Genomic DNA, 19,854 nt, shown 5'->3' with positions numbered 1-19,854 from the left:
ATATCAAGGGCATTTGGGTCATTTAGTTCCTCTCAACAAAGCGCGGGAAAACGCTTTATCCCTCCCTCCCCCTTTCACTGCCTGAGCCTGTTTTTCTCTGTCTTGAAATAATAATAATAATAATAAAAATCCTCTTTTTATTCACTAACTAGTAATAGGTTACTAGAGCAATTGAAAACACCACCGCGCGAAATGAATGGCGGAGATAACCGACGGCTGGACCGGCGAGACCTTTGGAGATCGAAGAAGCAGAAGCTGATCCGCAGCGCAGAAGAGGAGCTCGAGTCCAAGCTTGGCTTTGATCTCTTCACTGAAGGCGAAAAACGTCTCGGATGGTTACTTACTTTCGCTTCGGTAGTTCGACCTCTTCATCGTATTCAGCAATTGAATCAAATGAGATTAACGTTTCTCATTATTACTTATACAAAAAAGGATCTCATTATTTTAAATTGCAGTCATCTTTGGAGGATTCGGATGCAGGAAAAGTATATAGTTGCGTCGATCTTTACTTTGTTTCTCAGGTAAAAAATAAAGTTCTCGTTCGTTGATGAAATTCATTTCGAAAATTGGTTCTGTTTTGGGAAATTATTCATTTTTTTTAAATTTTAAATTGAAATGTAGGATGGTTCTTGTTTTAAGTCAAAGTTCAAATTCCGTCCTTACTTTTACGCAGCTGCAAAGGTACATTTTCTATATATGTTTATTCTCTTTCTAATGTTGTTTTTCCATGAACTATTAAGTTGATGCTAATTCTTTGATGATAATGATGAGTGATTGTCTTATGACAGAACAAAGCAGAAATGGATGTGGAATCCTATTTGAGACGACGTTATGAAACTCAAATTGCAGGGATTGAAATTGTGGAGAAGGAAGATCTTGATCTTGTGAGCTACTTTATCGCCTGTACTTTGAAATTGGCTTCATAATTAAAACTAGTCCTTAATATCAAAATATAATGTTGTCTGAGCAGTGGATTTGCTAAAGAGAGCATTTGGTTTTGTTATATTTTGATTTCTTTGTTGGTTAATCTGATTTCTTTATCTCATTTGTTGTTCTAGTTGTGGGTAGAGTTAATGATGGAAGAATTAGATGCCCTGCCCTTTTCGATTGCTCTCCTCAAATTTTCACCTTTTTGAATTATGTTGTACTGTCGTAATTTGTGGCTTTTATCTGGTGCAAGCACATTGCTATTATATTGTTTAATACTTTCCCATAATTTGAATTCATTTATTCATATAATTGACATATTGGTACCTCAATATACTTTTTCTAGCTGTTTATTTTAATGTATCTTATCTGGTTATTGGAATTGCTAAATATTTTGTGAATCATCATGGTTATTCATGGTTGATTTGGATAGCTTTCATTACATTTGTGTTTCTCCAAACAAACAGTTCTGATTGCTTCATATGCTTATGGACAGAAAAACCATTTGTCTGGTCTACACAAACGTTATTTAAAAATATCTTTTGATACTGTTCAACAATTGATGGATGTGAAGAGAGATCTAGTGCATGTTGTTGAAAGAAACCGGACAAAATTTGATGCTGCTGAAGCATACGAGTCGATATTAATGGGGAATAGGTAAGGTTCTATGGTCCTTTGGCAAGTTCAGCTTGGCTTTTAGTGCAGGTCTATTCATTAATAGAATAGTACCTATCTTTCTTTTGGCAGTTCATAGTTTGAATTCCATTCATCAAGTACTTATTAGATGGTAATTCCATGTGTGTTCTGAGCATAATCTGGCTTATCTTGCAGAGAACAAAGGCCACTAGATCTTTTAGATCTTCTAGTTGATCTCCGTGAATATGATGTTCCTTACCATGTTCGTTTTGCCATTGACAATGGTAATTTCTTCCTTTATTCTTCGGATCTTGTAACTTGTTATTATTTCCGTAGTTGTATTGCACTTGACTTTTCTAACTCTGAGGACTTGATGGAGCACAGATGTGAGATGTGGACAGTGGTACGATGTAAGTGTTTCTAGTACTGGAGTCATGCTAGAGAAGAGAACTGATCTTTTGCAACGTGCTGAAGTGCGTGTCTGTGCATTTGATATTGAGACGACAAAGCTTCCTTTGAAATTTCCAGATGCTGAGTATGATTCAATAATGATGATATCATACATGGTTGACGGACAAGGTTACTTGATTATTAACAGAGAGGTATATATGATGTATTTTTATTACTTAATTCATTTATTCAAAGATTGTGATTTATTTGTATCTGTATTTGGCCCGAAAGGTTTCCTGAGTCATGTTTGTAATATGTACTATTTGGTTGTTTGTATTCATCAATAATTTATGGTTAATTGTATGTGTTTCTGTTAGTCATCTACTGCCGTTGCGTAATTTTGCAGTTTCCAGTTTGTTATCTATTTTCCTTTAGTTGGAACCACACTAAACGTGTTGCCAGAAATAGTATTCTAACCAAGCTTTTCCTTTCAACTTAGTACCTGATTTTTCACTTGTCCGCAGTGTGTAGGGCAAGACATAGAGGGCTTAGAGTATACTCCTAAACCAGAATTTCAAGGATTTTTCAAAGTCACAAATGTGAAAAATGAGGTAGCAGAAGTTGCATACACATTCTTCTGATGGGGGCTGCATGATGCTGATACTGGTTTTCCTTAACTATTTATTTTGATGTTTCTTGCAGATAGAACTTCTACGGCAGTGGTTTACCCACATGCAAGAGGTCAAGCCTGGTATTTTTGTTACATACAATGGTGATTATTTTGACTGGCCATTCATAGAAAAAAGAGCTGCTTATCATGGATTTAGAATGAGTGATGTATGTATTCTCAACTTCAGTTCATTTACTCCATTAAAGAATTGTGCTTTATTTGTCACCTTTTTTGGTGATTTTGCAGGAAATAGGGTTTCGATGTGATGAAAATCAGGGGGAATGTCGAGCCAAATTTGCTTGTCATTTGGATTGTTTTGCTTGGGTCAAACGTGATAGTTATCTTCCTCAGGGGAGCCACGGCCTCAAGGTGCATACACGCAGACTGAGTTATTTTGTTTGTTATATTTAGTTTGTATTCTGCAATAATTCTTTTTGTTGAACTGAAGGTACTTATATCTATGTCTCTGTATTAATAACGACATCCTCACTAGTTTTCTCAAGGAATAAAATGGCTAAAATAGAAACATGCTGCCTCGTACTGATAGTGCTATTTTATTTATTCAAACAATAATTATGATCTACTTAATGTCCATGCCTTGGTGAGAGATACGGGTAATGCTACAATGTTATCGCAGCATGTCCAGGTTTTGACTACATTATTTTCTAGATACAATGAATTTAATTGTATGCATAACTATTAGTGCTTAAACTTTCACATCATACATTCAGTCCTGAAATTAGAGTTATGTTTCACATTTAAGGCAGTTGGGTAATTGATTTGCAGGGGAAAATTAATATTTCTTAGTCATGTTAAGAAATACCATGATTTTCTGAAACAAAATGCATTGTGTTTAGTTTTGTTGGGTAGAAGTAATCAACTAAATATTTATGTTCTAAGGAATGCCAAAAGCATTAAAGCTCCAGAATTTTTTGTACTTTGAGCAATGAAATATAAATTTATTAGTCATTCTAAAGTTTAATTTAGGTAGAATGATTTTTTATTTGCAATTAAACTGATCTTATATGTTTCATGACACTTGAGATGGTTAACTTTCTTGTGTTAATATGTTAGGCTGTTACGAAGGCAAAGCTGGGTTATGATCCACTAGAGGTGAATCCAGAGGATATGGTTCGATTTGCAAAGGAAAAGCCCCAGGTATAACTGGCTAAAAAATGAATCTGTTTTCTTTCCTGTTTTGGTTTATACAAGTGAAGATGGTTTAGAAGTGATGCAGGAATTGTTGAAGAGTAGAATAGGAGTACTTACAGATATGCATTTATCTGCTTGCTATGAATTTGATTAGTTCTTGCAAATTGCTATGATGTGGGTCTAGTAATATATGATGTTGATATTAATGATATGTCCTGTCATTCATCAAGCTTTTAGCAAACATCTTTAAGGCACAGAATTTTGCCTACCCTGCATGTCTTTCTAGAGCTTTTCTCACTAAATTTCTGTTTGGATTACTGGCAATATTATGACAGATGATGGCCTCCTATTCTGTTTCTGATGCTGTTGCAACTTATTACTTGTATATGACCTATGTTCATCCCTTTATTTTCTCTCTGGCAACTATTATTCCCATGTCACCTGACGAGGTTTTGCGCAAAGGAAGTGGGACACTTTGCGAAATGCTTCTGATGGTTCAGGTAGTTTTAGTGAACATTTTTACTGAACTTTGTTGCTTCTTCACCGAACAAAATTGTTTTTATTTGTTTTTCACAATTTTAATATGATATTGCATTTTCACAGGCCTACAAGGCAAATGTTATCTGCCCTAACAAACACCAATCGGATGCTGAGAAGTTCTATAAGAATCACCTTCTTGAGAGTGAGACCTATATAGGTGGCCATGTGGAATGCCTTGAAAGTGGTGTTTTCAGATCTGATCTTCCAACTAGCTTTAAACTTGACCCATCTGGCTATGAGGTATGTTGTTTTCAAGGGTCTTCTATTCTTCTATTGTCGACCATAGTACCTTTGAATTAGTTGTATGTAGTGTAGGAACAGGCTTGACAGGTTTATGCTAAGATTTTTCTGGCTCTATAGTACAATGGCTTGGCAGAAGTCGTCTTTATTCATCTACACATTAAGTCTATATGGCATCTAATATGTGTTCATTTTGCTAGCTTCAACAATCAAATACTGCTTTAGGTATTGGCAGATTGTATCACTCATTTTAATATATTCAACAGATTATTGTTATGAACTACTGAGTGGCTGCTATGGTTTTTCTTTTTGCTGGCCAGAGTTGTTCTGTAGTTGAATATTTGCTATTTCAGTCTATTTAGATCAAGGTTATGCAATTAGATTTTACATTATACCTGTAAAATAATAATGGAAACTCATAGACTTGAAATTGTTGGAAGTTATAAGAACACAGAGAAATGCATTTCTTTTAATATTTTTAACCAAATTGTTGTGTCCTTGATACATCATGAAATCTGGTGGAAAATAATGTTGATATATCATGGTTCTTTTTTTTTTTTTTGTTCAAAGTATTATTGGTTTACCATCATCTAACCAAATAAAGATTGGGGAGAAAACCATCAAGACCTGTTTGTTTTTCTTAATGTTCATATTTGTGTTTGACAGAAGTTTTCAATAAATGAGTTTGTGTTGAAACTTGAAATTCAAAATGGGTAACACATATCTCATATAGGTGAAAACAAACATTGTTGCCCATCTTCTGTTTGAAAGAAGTGCTTATTTCTATCTTTGATGCCATGTGCTTGAGTTGGTGTGCATTATGTTATCTTTTGGAAAATCTTAGTGTGGATGCACTAACATAATCTGCACCATTTAATTGTCACATCCTCGAGTGCATGGATTCTTGGTACCTGAGATGTAAACTTTATTAACTTTATTGGCTAACATTTGCTACTTTGAATCCAGCAACTGATCAGTAATCTTGACCGAGATCTACAGTATGCTATTAGAGTTGAGGGAAAGATGGACTTGGAGTCAGTCTTGAACTACGACGAAGTAAAGAATGAAATAATGGAAAAGGTGAAGATATTTTGTTGGTTGAGTTTGATGTCCATGTGTCTGATTGCTGCCTTGATACTTGTGCTGCAATTTCCAACTTATTTGCTTAAAATTATTCTTCCTTGCTGTTTCTTTGAAGTTAACTTACATGTATTTTCTAGGTCAACTTTTTATTTATAATCATGCATGCTGTCAAATTTGGTAAACTGATTTTTTTATATACTTCTATCCAAGCATTCACTCTTCTCATTAGGTGCATTGGCTTCTTTTCTAAGTTTTTTTCTGACGATTTTAAGGCTTGCAATTTATACTTATCATATCATTTGAGTAAGAAAATTTTATTTATCTATTATTTCTTTTGATGCAGCTTGTGAGGTTACGAGATGAACCTATCCGTGAAGAATGCCCTCTCATTTATCATTTAGATGTTGCTGCAATGTACCCGAATATTATTTTGACAAACAGGCTTCAGGTTTGCTACTGATAAATTGCTTTTGGTGCATTGTGATGACAATGTCAATGATTTTGATTAATTTCAAGGATTACTTGTTACTGAGTTTCAATTTTGGTAGCATGAAAATAATTGACTAGTGCATACCTATGAGCTATTTGGTGGCATGACATTAGAATATAGATAGCAAAAACATGCTGATCTACAGTCTTTAATGTTTGAACTAAACACTGTGTGCTTACACAAGTCATTTTTTTAGTACTAGGTGCTTCTGATCTGACAGTGTTCTCATTTCATTTAAGGATCTTTATCCTTTAGAAGTTTCTTGTTAACTAACAAGCAATGAGGTGTTTCTTTTTGAATTCCAGCCACCATCAATAGTTACAGATGAGGTCTGTACTGCATGTGATTTCAATCGTCCGGACAAGACTTGCCTCCGGAAACTTGAATGGGTTTGGCGTGGGGAGATATTCATGGCAAAGAAAAGGTTTGCTTCTCTTACTTTGCGGCTTTCTGTTTGTACAATTACCAAACATCTGTACATGAACATCATTCTCAATGTTTTCAGTGATTATTACCACCTGAAGAAGCAAATTGAGTCTGAACTTTTTGATGGTACTGATAATCAGTTGTCAAAATCTTTTCTTGACCTGCCTAAACTGGAGCAGCAGTCCAGGCTGAAAGACCGATTGAAGAAATACTGTCAGAAGGTAAGATAAGGGTTGTTTTTAGTAAGCATGTTTGCTTGAGTAATAGTTCACATAATGGGATTTGGTATCTTCTATAGGTTTACAGACGGGTATTGGACAAGCCAGTCACTGAACTTCGAGAAGCAGGGATCTGTATGCGTGAAAACCCTTTTTACGTTGACACAGTTCGCAGGTAAGCTATTATATTTCCTGTCTTACATTTGATATGCTAAATTTTACCACTAAATAATCATTTCTATTTTGTTAGTAGCATAATCTATGTTGATATATAGTGCTTCTCATCATGGATGGATTATAATTGCTGTAAAAGAGCATCGGTGATTATTATTTAGATGTTCTTCTAATGACAAGAAGTTGAGTTATTAAAGTGACCTTGAGTAAATTGGTTTCTTACTAAATCATATTTTCTTTAACCTTATTCAAGCTTTCGAGATAGAAGGTATGAATACAAAGGACTGAATAAAGTTTGGAAAGGGAAGCTGTCTGAAGCCAAGGCTGGTGGAAACCCTATGAAGATCCAAGAAGCACAAGTATGCTAAATGTTCTTCATTTGTCTACCATTATAGTTGACTCGCAATAATCAAATAAACTTCTTATGGTTTTTCCTTTTCTTCTCAATATTTTTCAGGACATGGTAGTGCTTTATGATTCCTTACAACTTGCCCATAAGTGTATTCTGAACTCATTCTATGGATATGTCATGCGCAAGTAAGTTGTGACTTCACTTTCTTTTCTTTATTTTGGGTGGGGTGTGGGTAGGCTTCAAAGCTTGTATTTACTTCTAAATTCCCACAATTTGAACTTGGTTGTCTACTTGTTCTGTATATATCTTCCTTTTTTAGTATAAAAAAATAGAACATATCTTTCATGCTTAGAGTAATGTTCTAAATATGTCTGCTGCAGAGGTGCGAGATGGTACTCAATGGAAATGGCTGGTGTAGTTACATATACTGGTGCTAAAATCATTCAGAATGCTCGCTTACTTGTTGAAAAAATTGGGAAACCACTTGAATTAGACACAGATGGTATCTGGTGTGCGCTTCCTGGGTCTTTTCCAGAAAATTTTACTTTTAAAACTAAGTAAGCTATATTCATGACCTATTTGCATATGTGCTCTGAAGTTGGGACTTGTGACTGATTTCTGAGTACTTTTTCATTGTATTTAAAGTTGAAATGAAATATGATTCTAGATTTCATATTTGGAGAGAATATGTTGCTTTTTTTTCATGATTTATTTAAAGATTCTGATAATCTGTACAATATGTCTGTCAGTGACTTGAAGAAGAAGCTGACTATCTCTTATCCATGTGTTATGCTTAATGTTGATGTGGCAAGAAATAATACAAATGATCAGTACCAGGTTTTCATGGAACTTTGTTCTAATCTATGTTCGAATTGTTTTCTTCCAAATGCATTTGATAAATTCTTTTGGAAGTTTTGGTATTTTGAAAGACTTGTTTTTGTTCAACTTTCTAAGCTACGTTTTTTTGACAGACACTTGTGAATCCTGTCAATAAAATATACACAATTCATAGTGAATGCTCAATTGAATTTGAAGTAGATGGCCCATACAAGGTAATACTGAAAACTAAGTTGTTATTGAATGTTAAATTTCGCATTCCTTTTTTGAGGGCTCAAATTGGTTATGGGATTTAGGCAATGATTATACCTGCGTCTAAGGAAGAAGGAATATTAATCAAGAAAAGATATGCTGTTTTTAATGATGATGGAACCCTTGCGGAACTGAAAGGTTTTGAGATAAAGCGTAGAGGTGAGCTGAAACTCATCAAAGTTTTCCAGGTACCCACTCTCTTCGATATACCCTGTTTACAGTATGCATCTTGAGATGGTTTTTGCCAATATAACAAAGCTAATGCTTTGACCTTTGGGGTTATGAATTTTGGGATATTTAGTTCTTGCGCTCCATAATATTACATTAATTTTTGGTGCAGTGCGTGGCATATGTGTGTGCACATAACAATTCTATGTGATTTCTGTAATCAGCTTATGATAAAACAGAATTTTCAGTTCTTTGTATTTGAATGCTTTAGGTCTTAAAAATTTGATAAAAGTTGTCTTCCATTGTTTGTTTAGCTTCAATACATTCCCAACAAGGAACAAAGTTAAAAATTGTTTTCGTTCTTCAACTGTTTGCATTATGTTATTATTGTATGTACCACAATTTTCATATTTCAGGATTAGGACTTCTCTCCTCCACATTTGGCATTTTCTAGACATGAAATACTTTCTCTTTTGCAGGCAGAGCTTTTTGATAAGTTCCTTAATGGATCCACCTTAGAGGAATGCTACTCAGCTGTCGCTGTTGTTGCAAACCGCTGGCTTGATCTTCTTGATGTATGAAATTAAGCTCCTAAAATTCGGTCTTCCATCATCATTTTTGTGCTTTTTACCTGTGTAATTTATATATATAAATTTAATGTGGACCAAGCAACTTGTTTTATTTAAAATATTTTCTTTTTGTTATCTCACAGAGTCAAGGAAAGGATATTGCGGATAGTGAGTTATTGGATTACATATCGGAATCTAGCACAATGAGCAAGTCTTTAGCAGATTATGGTGAACAAAAGTCATGTGCAGTGACCACAGCAAGGCGCCTTGCTGATTTTCTTGGTGATGCTATGGTTAAAGATAAAGGACTGCACTGCCAGTATATAGTGGCATGTGAACCAAGAGTAAGTTCTATTATTTAATAGTTGATAATGTGATGAATCTTTTCTTGTGTATTTAATCTATATAATTCTGTAAAAGTACGAATGTCAAAACTTCAACCATATGATCATGCTTAATTTGGAAGTGGAGGAACAATCAGAGCTGGTTTACAATGTTGAAAGAAACACAGGAATATAAGAAGAGAGTCGTTACTTGGATGCCTTTTTTTTTCTTGATGCTGCCATATCATGAGAATTCTTGTTTCATACCAGCGAAAAGTTTCAAATGTTCATGCTAACCAAGCAGGCTCTTACCTTGTATTTGAAAGTCTTATCGGTAGCTGCTTTTCCATGAAAAACCAACCATAAACCAACATTACTGCAAAATTGTTAAGATACATTTCATTTTCTCCTATTCTAGAAAGCTTGGAGCAATCTTTCAGAAGCCATATTGATCCAAATACTCAACTAATTCAGTTCTGACTTCCATTAAGGAATTCGCGTGCATGCAACTAGTTTATTAAGATGTAGGGGGTCTGACATTTTCTTCTGACATTCTTACTCTTAGGTCTTTAACTGTCTTGGAAATAGTCAACACCATGACCTTGGCATTTCAATTTTTTTCTTTTTCTCTGGAATGTTATGTTTTGAAGATTTCATAATTGTAATGTGAGCAGGGTACACCTGTTAGTGAACGTGCTATTCCTGTTGCAATATTTGAAACTGATCCTGGTTAGTTCTGTTATTTTTAACTTCAATTGGTTTTTCTCTTTTTAGTATAATAAATGGAATAACTAACTGCTTCTAATCAGAAATAATGAAGTTCTATCTACGCAAGTGGTGCAAAACTTCTTCAGATGTTGGCATACGTTCTATTGTTGATTGGTTGTATTACAAGCAACGGCTTAGCTCGGCAATTCAGAAAATTATCACTATACCTGCCGCAATGCAAAAGGTTCCATTGTTTGTTTAACATCACTTATCATAATAATCTCTCCTTTTGTCACCTGCTAAAATTAGTTGGATTTGTTAGGTTACAAATCCTGTCCCAAGGGTTGCTCATCCTGATTGGCTTCATAAAAGGGTTCGTGAAAAGGAGGATAAATTCCGTCAAAGAAAGTTGGTTGATATCTTTGGCTCATCAGTTAGAAATGATACAGTGAAAAAGGCAAATGATGCTGTTCTCACCACAGATGTGGTTGGAGATCTAGAAGACTTCCAAAACAAAAGGGGTTCTAAGAAAGGACCTGTACCAATTGTTCGTAGTTATGAAATGAATAAGGATCAAGGTCCAATCGAGGCAGCCGTCCAAGGCAATACTATGCAACGCCAAACTGATCATAGAGGAAGTGAGCAAAATTTGTCGTCAATATTGCAGCCAAATGTTCAATCCACTGAAAATATTGACAGAAATGTTGACTATCAAGGATGGCTTGAACTGAAGAAGAGGAAATGGAAGGATAATCTGGAAAGGAGGAAGAGGCAAAGGTAGTTTTGTTGTTGCTTATGGATATAGTCTATTTTAATAATTCCATAGAGCTCCTGTGTGCAATTGGTATTTATTGGAGGAAATAGTTCATGCATATAATGGTTACATCACACATCTTTTCTTATTATGCACTTCCATTAAAAGAGACTTTTTTTCAGATACTAAAACTTTTCTAATGCAAAGTCGGTGCAATGGAGATGCATGCTTGTTGCTTCTTCTATCTATAAGGGCTGAATTCTATGGTTTAACCAAAACTTTCATTTAGTAACACATTTTTCTCTGATAATGTATATGGAAAGGTACATCATTGTTTTTTGACGTGTTTAATTTAAGCAAATTCATAAATCTAGTTGTCAGTTGGATGTTACAGACCAAACTTTTTTAATGCAATCTTGTTGAATAACTCTCAAGCGCACACCCTAGTTTTAGTTGTCTTTTGTTCGGGCTTGTGGTGATTCTAGTTTATGTATCAAAAAATGTTTTAATGTCATATATTTTTTAAAATGTCATTTTCTTCGGTAGGTTGAGTAATCTAAGGACATCAAATCACGTCAGTCACAATTCTGAAATGCTGGGTGCCATGGAAAACCATAAAGATGCCTCTGGAAGAACTGGTGTTGGTTCATATTTTAGAAGACATGAAGTATCTCTAACAAATTCCTATTGGCAGGTAGTTTAGTTTTCTTTCATGGCGAAATGTGGGTGGAATGCACTTGATCACTTTATCTTCTTTTATGTTTCAGATTATGCAGCTGGTTCCAGGTTCACAGAATGGTCAATTTTTGGCTTGGGTTGTTGTTGAAGGAATTATGCTTAAGGTTCCCATAACTGTTCCAAGAGTGTTCTATTTGAACTCTAAAGCAACTATATCAGAAAATTTTCCTGGAAGACGGGTAAACAAGATTCTGCCTCATGGAAGGCAGAGCTATAACCTATTTGAGGCAAGTATTTTGGCATTTCCATATTTAGTGCTAGATCCTGCCTCTATTTATTTTTCATCCATGAAAGTTTTGAGATTTACTTTTTCTGCTCTTTTATTTGGATTTAATAGGTTATAATTGATGAAGATCAGTTTCGGAGGGAGAGCAAGAAGCTTGCTGCTCTTCTTGCTGATCCAGAAATTGAGGTGAGCATACTATGTCCTTATGTCCTTGTATATCAATCGTTTTGAGACACAATGCACACATATAGATATATCAATGGTTTGACTTTTTTCTAGATAAAGCTTATTATGTTGTTAATAAGTTGGTAGTTTTCATTTGGTTAGCGGAATTTGACTTCATGCTGTACTTGAACTTCTTATTTAGTGATAAAAGTCCATTTTTCATTGTGTTATCTTAATTTGTTTCCTTTTAACCAATCAATAACTTGTTGAAATGTATATTATCTGTTGTAGCTAATATTGTTTCATGTTCTTGCTTATAAAGGAAGCTTAAGGTGCCTGTTGTCTTGTTTAAGCATCACTATTCTCACACCACCTTCCCAGAAAATAGACAAGAATTAACAACACCTGGTAAAAATTGGCCAAATCCAAATGGTTTCTACCAATGAAACATGCAATCTATTTTAGTCCATAGGTAGAATACTTCCAATGTATTTTGTGACTTTTATAGGTTATGACTATGTTCCTTGGATAATACTGCTCCTTCCCTTGCAAAGACCTTGTTGATTTTCATACACATTATGCTTTTATGCGCAACTAGGCTATGGTAAACTTGAAGAGTAATTTAACTGAACATCAATGAGTATGTTACTATTAAGAATCTAGTTAGCAATGGATAGTGATATATTATATTATAAGATTTTATATGCGTGTCTAGCATTGTGATTTTGTCAGAAGGACCTTAAGGTATGATAATGATTTTCTATCTTAACAAAAACTTATAAAGAAACCTTTTGTTAGGCAAAGATGTTCTTAAAACAGTTTTCATAGTTCCCTTCCAGTTCTTTTCTGATTCATAGTGAACGAAGTTGTTTATGAATTAATTTCCAAGTCCTGATGGAAAAGTGATGTAGGTTATGAGTTGGTTTGTCAGTTCTTCCAGTTGCATGGAACCAATAAATAAAAAAGTACATGAACCTTTCTTCTTTGAAACTTCATCTAAGAGAAGAATTGAAAGTAAATCATAATATTTTTGCCCTTGAAACCTGTTATCCTTATGTCATAAGGCTGAACCAACAATGAGTTAGTTGTTGCTTGAATTTTATTTGTACTCTTATAATCTTAAGTATGTTTGTTTGTGGATGCCTAGTTAAATGGATTAATTATCTTAATCTCTAATTGATAAGAATGCGTCTTTTGATCAGGGAATTTATGAAAGAAAGATTCCGCTGGAGTTTAATGCTATTCTCCAGCTTGGTTGTGTTTGTAAAGTAGATAAGACAGCCAAGAAACGAAATGCCCAGGATGGTTGGAGACTGAGTGAACTGCATATGAAGACTACAACTGAATGTGCTTATCTGGAGCAGGCAATCCCTTTCTTTTACTTGTATCATAGGTAATTACAGTTCCTTGTTTCTTGGAATGAGGCTTTACTGTAAGAAGTTGAAATGTTGCTTTAGTAATTTGTACTAATGGTTTAGTACTTTTACTTTGACCGTGACATGCCTTGTTAATTCTACTTATTCCAAAAGCATAAAATTCATTATTTTTTAAAGTTTAAGCATCTGGAGGCAAAATAATAATGTATAAGCAGAAGATGTAAAAAATTTTCTAGATCATATACATTATATCATAAATCTTGATGCCAAACAATACCTTGTCAGATCACTATTTCCCTTATTTTTTCGATTTGCAGAACATTTTATCCCTTGTATTAAAACCTACCTACTGGTTTAAACAGAGAAAACTTGCAATAATGATGCTCTCAAAGTGGCACTAAACCAATTGTTTCTTCATGCACATGAATATACCTGCCCCTTTGTCTATGCATTATGTGGTGGATATTCTGACTTTTGCAGGCAGGCATCTCTGAGTGATAGTTTGCCAATTCAACCAACTTTTCAATTTAAAATTCTTTTATTCTATGATTTTGGACAGTCTATAGTTGAACCTTTAATTAGGAAAAATCCAATATCAAATGGTCTCAAGCTTCCTTTTCATTCTTGATGTTGTCTTTTCATGAAAAAGAAGAATTGCAAGTGCTACATTGCTGATTTTGATTTGCTTTTTGCTTCAGTATTTGTGAAGACCGTGCCATATATGCTGCTTATTTTTCTTCATCGGGAGCAGTGTTTGTGGTGGTAGTTAATCCTCACCATGAAAGTGAAAGTATATCTCCATTTATCCTTGAGAAATATTTTCGTGAAGCTTGCCTGGCATTGTCTATTGAACCACCAGCTCGTAATGGTATTTCTTTCAAGGCAAGTTTATATTTCTTTATTGTAGCTTTCCTGATTTATTCTTGTCTATATTGTCTGTTATCTTTATGTTATTCTTGTATTTACTTATCTCAGGTGAACTATGTTGAACATGTCAAGGATGCTGAAAAAAATTTACAAAGAGCTATAAGTGAACACAGGTTTTACTTCATACTAATTATGTTTTTATCCAAGATTTTTGTAACAATTATTACAATTTTTGTATATTAAAGTATTTTTTCCCTAGAGGTTTTATATACATGCATATGTGTGTATAACTGTCTTTATCGTAATAGCAACATCTGAAGTATTTCTGGGGATACCAGGAATTAGGGTTCCTGAATCATGATATGAACTCTTACTTCCTTTTGTTACATCAAGTTATTAAGTATATTTTAGAATTTGAGCATTTATTATTAAATCTGGTAAATTTGAGATTTTGTTAGGGAGTTACGGAATCTAGAATCTCTTTTGTTTGAAAAACACAACTGAAAATTAAAAGAAAATTCAACTACAAATCTAATTTTCTATAATCCCATAGATCTTACCTGGTTAACTTTTAGGATATTTGTTAAAAGGAGAAAAGGATGGTGAGTTAATTAAGTTGAGCCTTTCCCATGGCAACTATTAAAACTTATTTGAAATGCAAGACAACCAATTAGAAATGTCACGAAATCCCCTGCTCTTGGGGGATGTCCTCAGCCTGAGGAACACGTACTAGGGTGAAAGTGCGGCTTGTTTAGGTCATGGGATGAGAAAAGAAACAAAATTCAGTATCAAAGATCAGTACCTGTGAATAGAATGAGGTTCATCTTGTTTAGCTAAGAGGTTATCATCTTGTGCACAATCATTGTCTGGTTTTACTTATTTCTTTTGTTTACACAAGCCTGCATCAATTTACCTATGTTGCATGACAGGCATGAACATCAAGGACCTATTCTTGCTGTCATTGAATGCCCAAATACTCAAATGATGAAGTCAGGTATACAAGCTCTAGAAGATTTCCCTTGTGTGAGCATACCTTCCAATGCTCGTGATAATGATTATCAGGTAGCTGAGCTGTGGTTTAATAGATACTTGATTCACATATTTTTATTTGCAGTTACTAATGGAGTGACATTGTTTGTCTAAACTCATTTTTTTGCTTAATTTTCTTGTTCGATAAAGCTTCTTGTATGGCAACAAACAGCAGCAAAAATTGGAATGCAGCGGTGTTCTGCATCATCTCAGTGGTTGAGTGAGAGGATCTCTCTCTCAAGATATGCGCATGTAATACTTTTACCTCCATATCTACCTTATCTATTCCTAAATATCCTTGCTTGTTACTATGGATGCTAACTTTTAAATTTTGCTTGGACAGGTACCCTTGGGCAATTTTCAATCTGATTGGCTGTTATATACCGCAGATGTCTTCTATTCTAGAGCCTTGCGTGATCAGCAACAGGTTTTCCTATGGGTGCTCTTGATAGTTTAAATGTTTCAAGATTACTGGTTAATGCCTTAGGCAAACCAAAGCCTTTTCCATTTGTAATTTGTAATTTGCATTTTTCATAGCAGTTTTCTCATTGAAACAAAATCAAATATTGATTTTTAGGTTCTCTGGATATCTGATGATGGTGTTCCTGACCTAGGAGGCATTGGTGAAGAAGATACATGTTTTGCTGATGAGGTTAGTTTGACTAATGTTTAAGCGTAGCAGGTTAATAATCTTTTCCTTTTGGGTGCTGTAATGAATATGGCAGTTTATTTTGACAGTTCTGGGAATAAATTTAATTCCTCTTGTAACCAGACAGTTGCTCCCTCTTATTTATTATGTTAATGTCAGTGCGTTTAAATTGTCTGGAATGCCAATTTTATTCAGTGAACTTACTTTTTGTCTACTTTCATTTAGGTCTGTCAACCTGTTATCACATACCCTGGAGCATACAGAAAAGTTTCCGTGGAGCTAAAGGTCTAGAATATCTATATTGTTTGCTTCCTTCTGCTTTTCTTTTTTCTTATATGTTGCACTGTGTGTTTTTATCTATATTAGTAGGGTGGTATAATCTGGTTGTTAACCAAGGTGATTGTGAATAAGCTAGTTTATTGTCTGTGTTCAGATTCATAACCTGGCTGTAGATGCTCTTCTTAAAAGTAACCAAATCAATGAAATGGAAGGAGGAGCTTTATTAGGATTTGACCAAGATGTGCATTCTGGAAATGAACAGTGTGGCTTTGATGAAGCTAATGCATCTGCTGCTGCATTTCGAGTCATGAAACAACTGATACAGAGGTGCCTTGCTGATGCAGTTTCCTCTGGAAATGTGTTTGCTGATGCAATACTGCAACATCTTTATCGATGGCTTTGCAGGTAGTTTCTTATCTTCTTTCATTTTCCTTTCACCTTTGTTTTGGATGATTATATATTTCTCATTCTATATTACAGTCCTCAGTCAAAGCTTCATGATCCAGCTCTTCACCGCATACTACACAAGGTATGTACCATTTGGATACTGAGAATCTTTTTGTTCATCAGTAGAATATTTACTGGTTGAAAATTGGACTCAAATGTCACTCTCATCTGATGATCTTGATTTTGCTGTGCTTGATTAAGTGCTTTATAAATTTCTTCCAAAAGCAATACTAACTTGAGGCAATTTTCTGATGAATAAGTTTCTTTTTTTCTGTGTTAGCCTTAAGATAAGTTGCATTGAGCTTGTTACAATTAAAAAATCTGATTTTTTTAATAATTCTTCTGGTTTGTGATTTAGGTCTTATATGTCTGATTCGTTTCTAATATCTGCAGGTCATGCAAAAGGTGTTTGCTTTGCTGTTGGCCGAATTCCGCAAATTGGGTGCCACAATTATATTTGCAGACTTCTCCAAGGTTATCATTGACACAGGAAAATATGATATATCAGCAGCTAAAGCTTATTGTGATAGCTTGCTGAAAGCTCTGCAGAGTAGGTTGGTGTTTGCCTAAAAACTTCAGCTAGATCTTTCATTTTTTTTTTAAAATTTTTGGTATGTATATTTATATATTTTAAATTTTTACTGTGGATTGGTAGAGAGCTATTTGAATGGATTGAACTTGAGCCGATTCACTTCTGGCATTCCTTGTTATTTATGGATCAGGTATGATTTCTTCTTATGGTTTAGTTATTTCATTACTGCAAAAGGGATTGCTGTACGCTGTAATAATATATAATTAGAGCTACAACTTCAGAAATTATATCTTGCGAATATAGCCTTAATGAAATTTCAATATCTTGATAGTCTCAAAACCCGATTAGTGTGAAACCTCCATTGAGTTTCACGTATTGGAGAATTACCAATCTGATTCCAAAGTGAAAGTCTATTGGGTGATGGAGTTGTCTGCCATGGCATGGGTGTCCTGTAACTAGCATTGCTCATGATCGCTGTATTTATGGTGCCTTCAGTCGTGTCACATTACTTTCCCATCACAATCCATAGTTCTGGAATAAAAATTTATCAATCAAACGGTTCAACTGGTTTTCAATCATATTGCACTAATAGCTGAGAATTTGAGATAATTTACGTTTATCTGTCATGTAAACCTATGATAATGTTGCTTTACCTTTGATAGTATAACCATGGGGGAATCTTGGCGGAATCTCATGAAAATTCACAAGAAAAGTCAGAAGTGGATATTGTTTCTAACTGGAACATTGCTCAGTATTTACCTGAGAAGATTCAGGTATGCTGGCTTCTGTACCCATTTCCCCTCTATCTTAGATATTGAGTTTACTTCTCCCAGTGTCAAACAACATCATACGAACCTCAGTTGCATTTTGTACTTCACTTGATTATCTTCTGGACTTTTGGCAGGATCATTTTGTTTTAATTGTCTCCGAGTTTCTGCATACTCCCTGGAAATATGCACAGGAGCAAGCTGCAAATAGAACATCCTCTCTGGATGGCAGCTTATGCACTCCATCAATCACTATTACCGCTGCTGAGAATTTTGAAGCCCATATCGTACAATATCTCAAAGAGCAGGTAGGAATTGGGAATATAGTGGTTAAAGGTTATTTAATACCTTGACTTGTTGCCAGTGGATTCTCAATCAGATTAACTTGGGTGCATGCTTTACAGATTAGCTCCTACTTCACAGAAAAACTTCTAGGGATTGTTCGTGATATTGTGCTTCATATGAAAGGGTTGAACGGATCTGGCAAAGTTGGTCAACAGAGTGTGCATAATGTTCCTCACAAAGGAGATGCTGCACTGGAGTTTATTAAGCATGTCTGTACTGTTCTGGCCCTTGACCATAGTATTCAGCACGATGTTCTGGTAATAGCACTTGCTAGTTAGCAGGCTTCTGCAATTTTTATTTGTGTTAATTAACTCGATCAATAATGTCATACAATAAGAAATTGTTTTGTTCATGGGTCCTTTATACAGGTATTAAGGAAGAATCTACTGAAATATGTACATGTCAAGGAGTTTGCTCCAGAAGCTGAGTTTCATGATCCATGTCCTTCTTTCATCTTACCCAATGTGATTTGCAGGTATTGAAATTGGCGCTAAATGTCTTTGTATTCGGTTAAACTCATCTAGATAAAGACTAATTAATTGCTTTTACCGGTTAATGTTAACTGGCAGTTGCTTGAGTTAATGTTTTGGATAGAAAGGTGTTAAATTTGTATTTCTTAGATAGCATCTGGTCTTCTTAATGAGAATGTGCACTTAGTCTTTACCATGAAATTTTTATTAAGGCTACGTGTTGAACATGCTTGAGAAGCTTCTGATATTGACTTAGATATCCAACATCTTATCAATATGCAAAAATCAATTTTACTGTCTTTGAAACTTGTTGCTGATTTTGCATAATCTTTTGGCAGCTACTGCAACGACTGTAGAGACCTGGATTTATGCCGGGACTCGGCTTTACTGGTTGACGAGTGGTGCTGTGCTGTCCCCCAGTGTGGGCAGCCTTATGATCGGGAGGTGATGGAGAATGCACTTTTGCAAATTGTACGACAAAGAGAAAGACTGTATCATCTACAGGATCTAGTGTGCTGTAGGTGCAGACAGGTGAAAGCAGCACATTTAGCGGAACAATGCGGGTGTGCAGGCTCTTTTAAATGCAAGGAAGATGTATCTGAGTTTCGCAGCAAAATGCAGATATTCTTGAACATAGCCATTCGTAAAAAGTTTCAACTCCTCCAGGAGTGTACTTCATGGATCTTACAAATCAACTAGCACTCAACCCTGAGTTCTTTTTAACATAAATCTTTGAAAATGTACATATATTATTATTAGATTTGTTTATTAAAAATGTATTGTACATGAAATGTATCATGCGTATATCATAAGGTTCAATTTTCTCTATTAATGAAATTTTGCTAACGGTTCCAGAGTGACCATGCTTTTTTATTACACCATTAAGTTCCAAGTTTCGTTTTGATATTTGTATCATTGTCGATCAAGATACTAAAATATGAAATACATTTTGATGGATTAAACAAATTATTTGCGTAAAGAATAATGAAAAATATGTATAATTTATTTGTACTCTAATATAAACGAATTAGTAAAGTACAGTTCATGTAATGTGT

At 34.7% G+C, this 19,854-nt stretch overlaps 1 protein-coding gene across 3 annotated transcripts; it reads left to right on the top strand.

The window, feature by feature from the left end:
* Positions 1–115: 115 nt before the first annotated feature.
* On the top strand, positions 116–19,680 carry LOC107943981 (DNA polymerase epsilon catalytic subunit A). Of its 3 annotated transcripts, XM_041093432.1 has the most exons (49): positions 116–354; positions 456–521; positions 622–681; positions 789–884; positions 1,424–1,584; positions 1,759–1,847; positions 1,948–2,165; positions 2,478–2,564; positions 2,656–2,790; positions 2,870–2,992; positions 3,698–3,781; positions 4,111–4,275; positions 4,379–4,555; positions 5,522–5,635; positions 5,982–6,086; positions 6,434–6,552; positions 6,634–6,775; positions 6,853–6,947; positions 7,200–7,305; positions 7,404–7,483; positions 7,679–7,855; positions 8,048–8,135; positions 8,270–8,350; positions 8,432–8,575; positions 9,035–9,130; positions 9,268–9,468; positions 10,122–10,176; positions 10,257–10,399; positions 10,478–10,932; positions 11,456–11,603; positions 11,677–11,874; positions 11,985–12,059; positions 13,241–13,431; positions 14,113–14,296; positions 14,390–14,454; positions 15,211–15,343; positions 15,461–15,562; positions 15,654–15,737; positions 15,888–15,962; positions 16,185–16,244; positions 16,393–16,643; positions 16,719–16,767; positions 17,079–17,239; positions 17,341–17,407; positions 17,880–17,990; positions 18,122–18,292; positions 18,389–18,586; positions 18,698–18,804; positions 19,138–19,680. In XM_041093432.1, exons 1-49 carry the CDS (start codon positions 193–195, stop codon positions 19,496–19,498), a joined length of 6,615 nt encoding a protein of 2,204 aa, XP_040949366.1. In that variant the 5' UTR covers positions 116–192; the 3' UTR covers positions 19,499–19,680. The 3 variants fall into 3 exon arrangements, with proteins under 3 accessions (XP_040949366.1, XP_040949365.1, XP_040949367.1); XM_041093431.1 differs by having other exon boundaries at positions 6,434–6,775; XM_041093433.1 differs by lacking the exon at positions 7,679–7,855 and having other exon boundaries at positions 6,434–6,775.
* Positions 19,681–19,854: the final 174 nt, after the last annotated feature.

The sequence above is a fragment of the Gossypium hirsutum genome, chromosome D05 (assembly GCF_007990345.1).
Source record: "Gossypium hirsutum isolate 1008001.06 chromosome D05, Gossypium_hirsutum_v2.1, whole genome shotgun sequence".
NCBI classification, from domain to species: Eukaryota; Viridiplantae; Streptophyta; class Magnoliopsida; order Malvales; family Malvaceae; genus Gossypium; species Gossypium hirsutum.
Note: the sequence above shows the minus strand (reverse complement) of the source record. Positions and strands in the feature narration are given on the sequence as shown.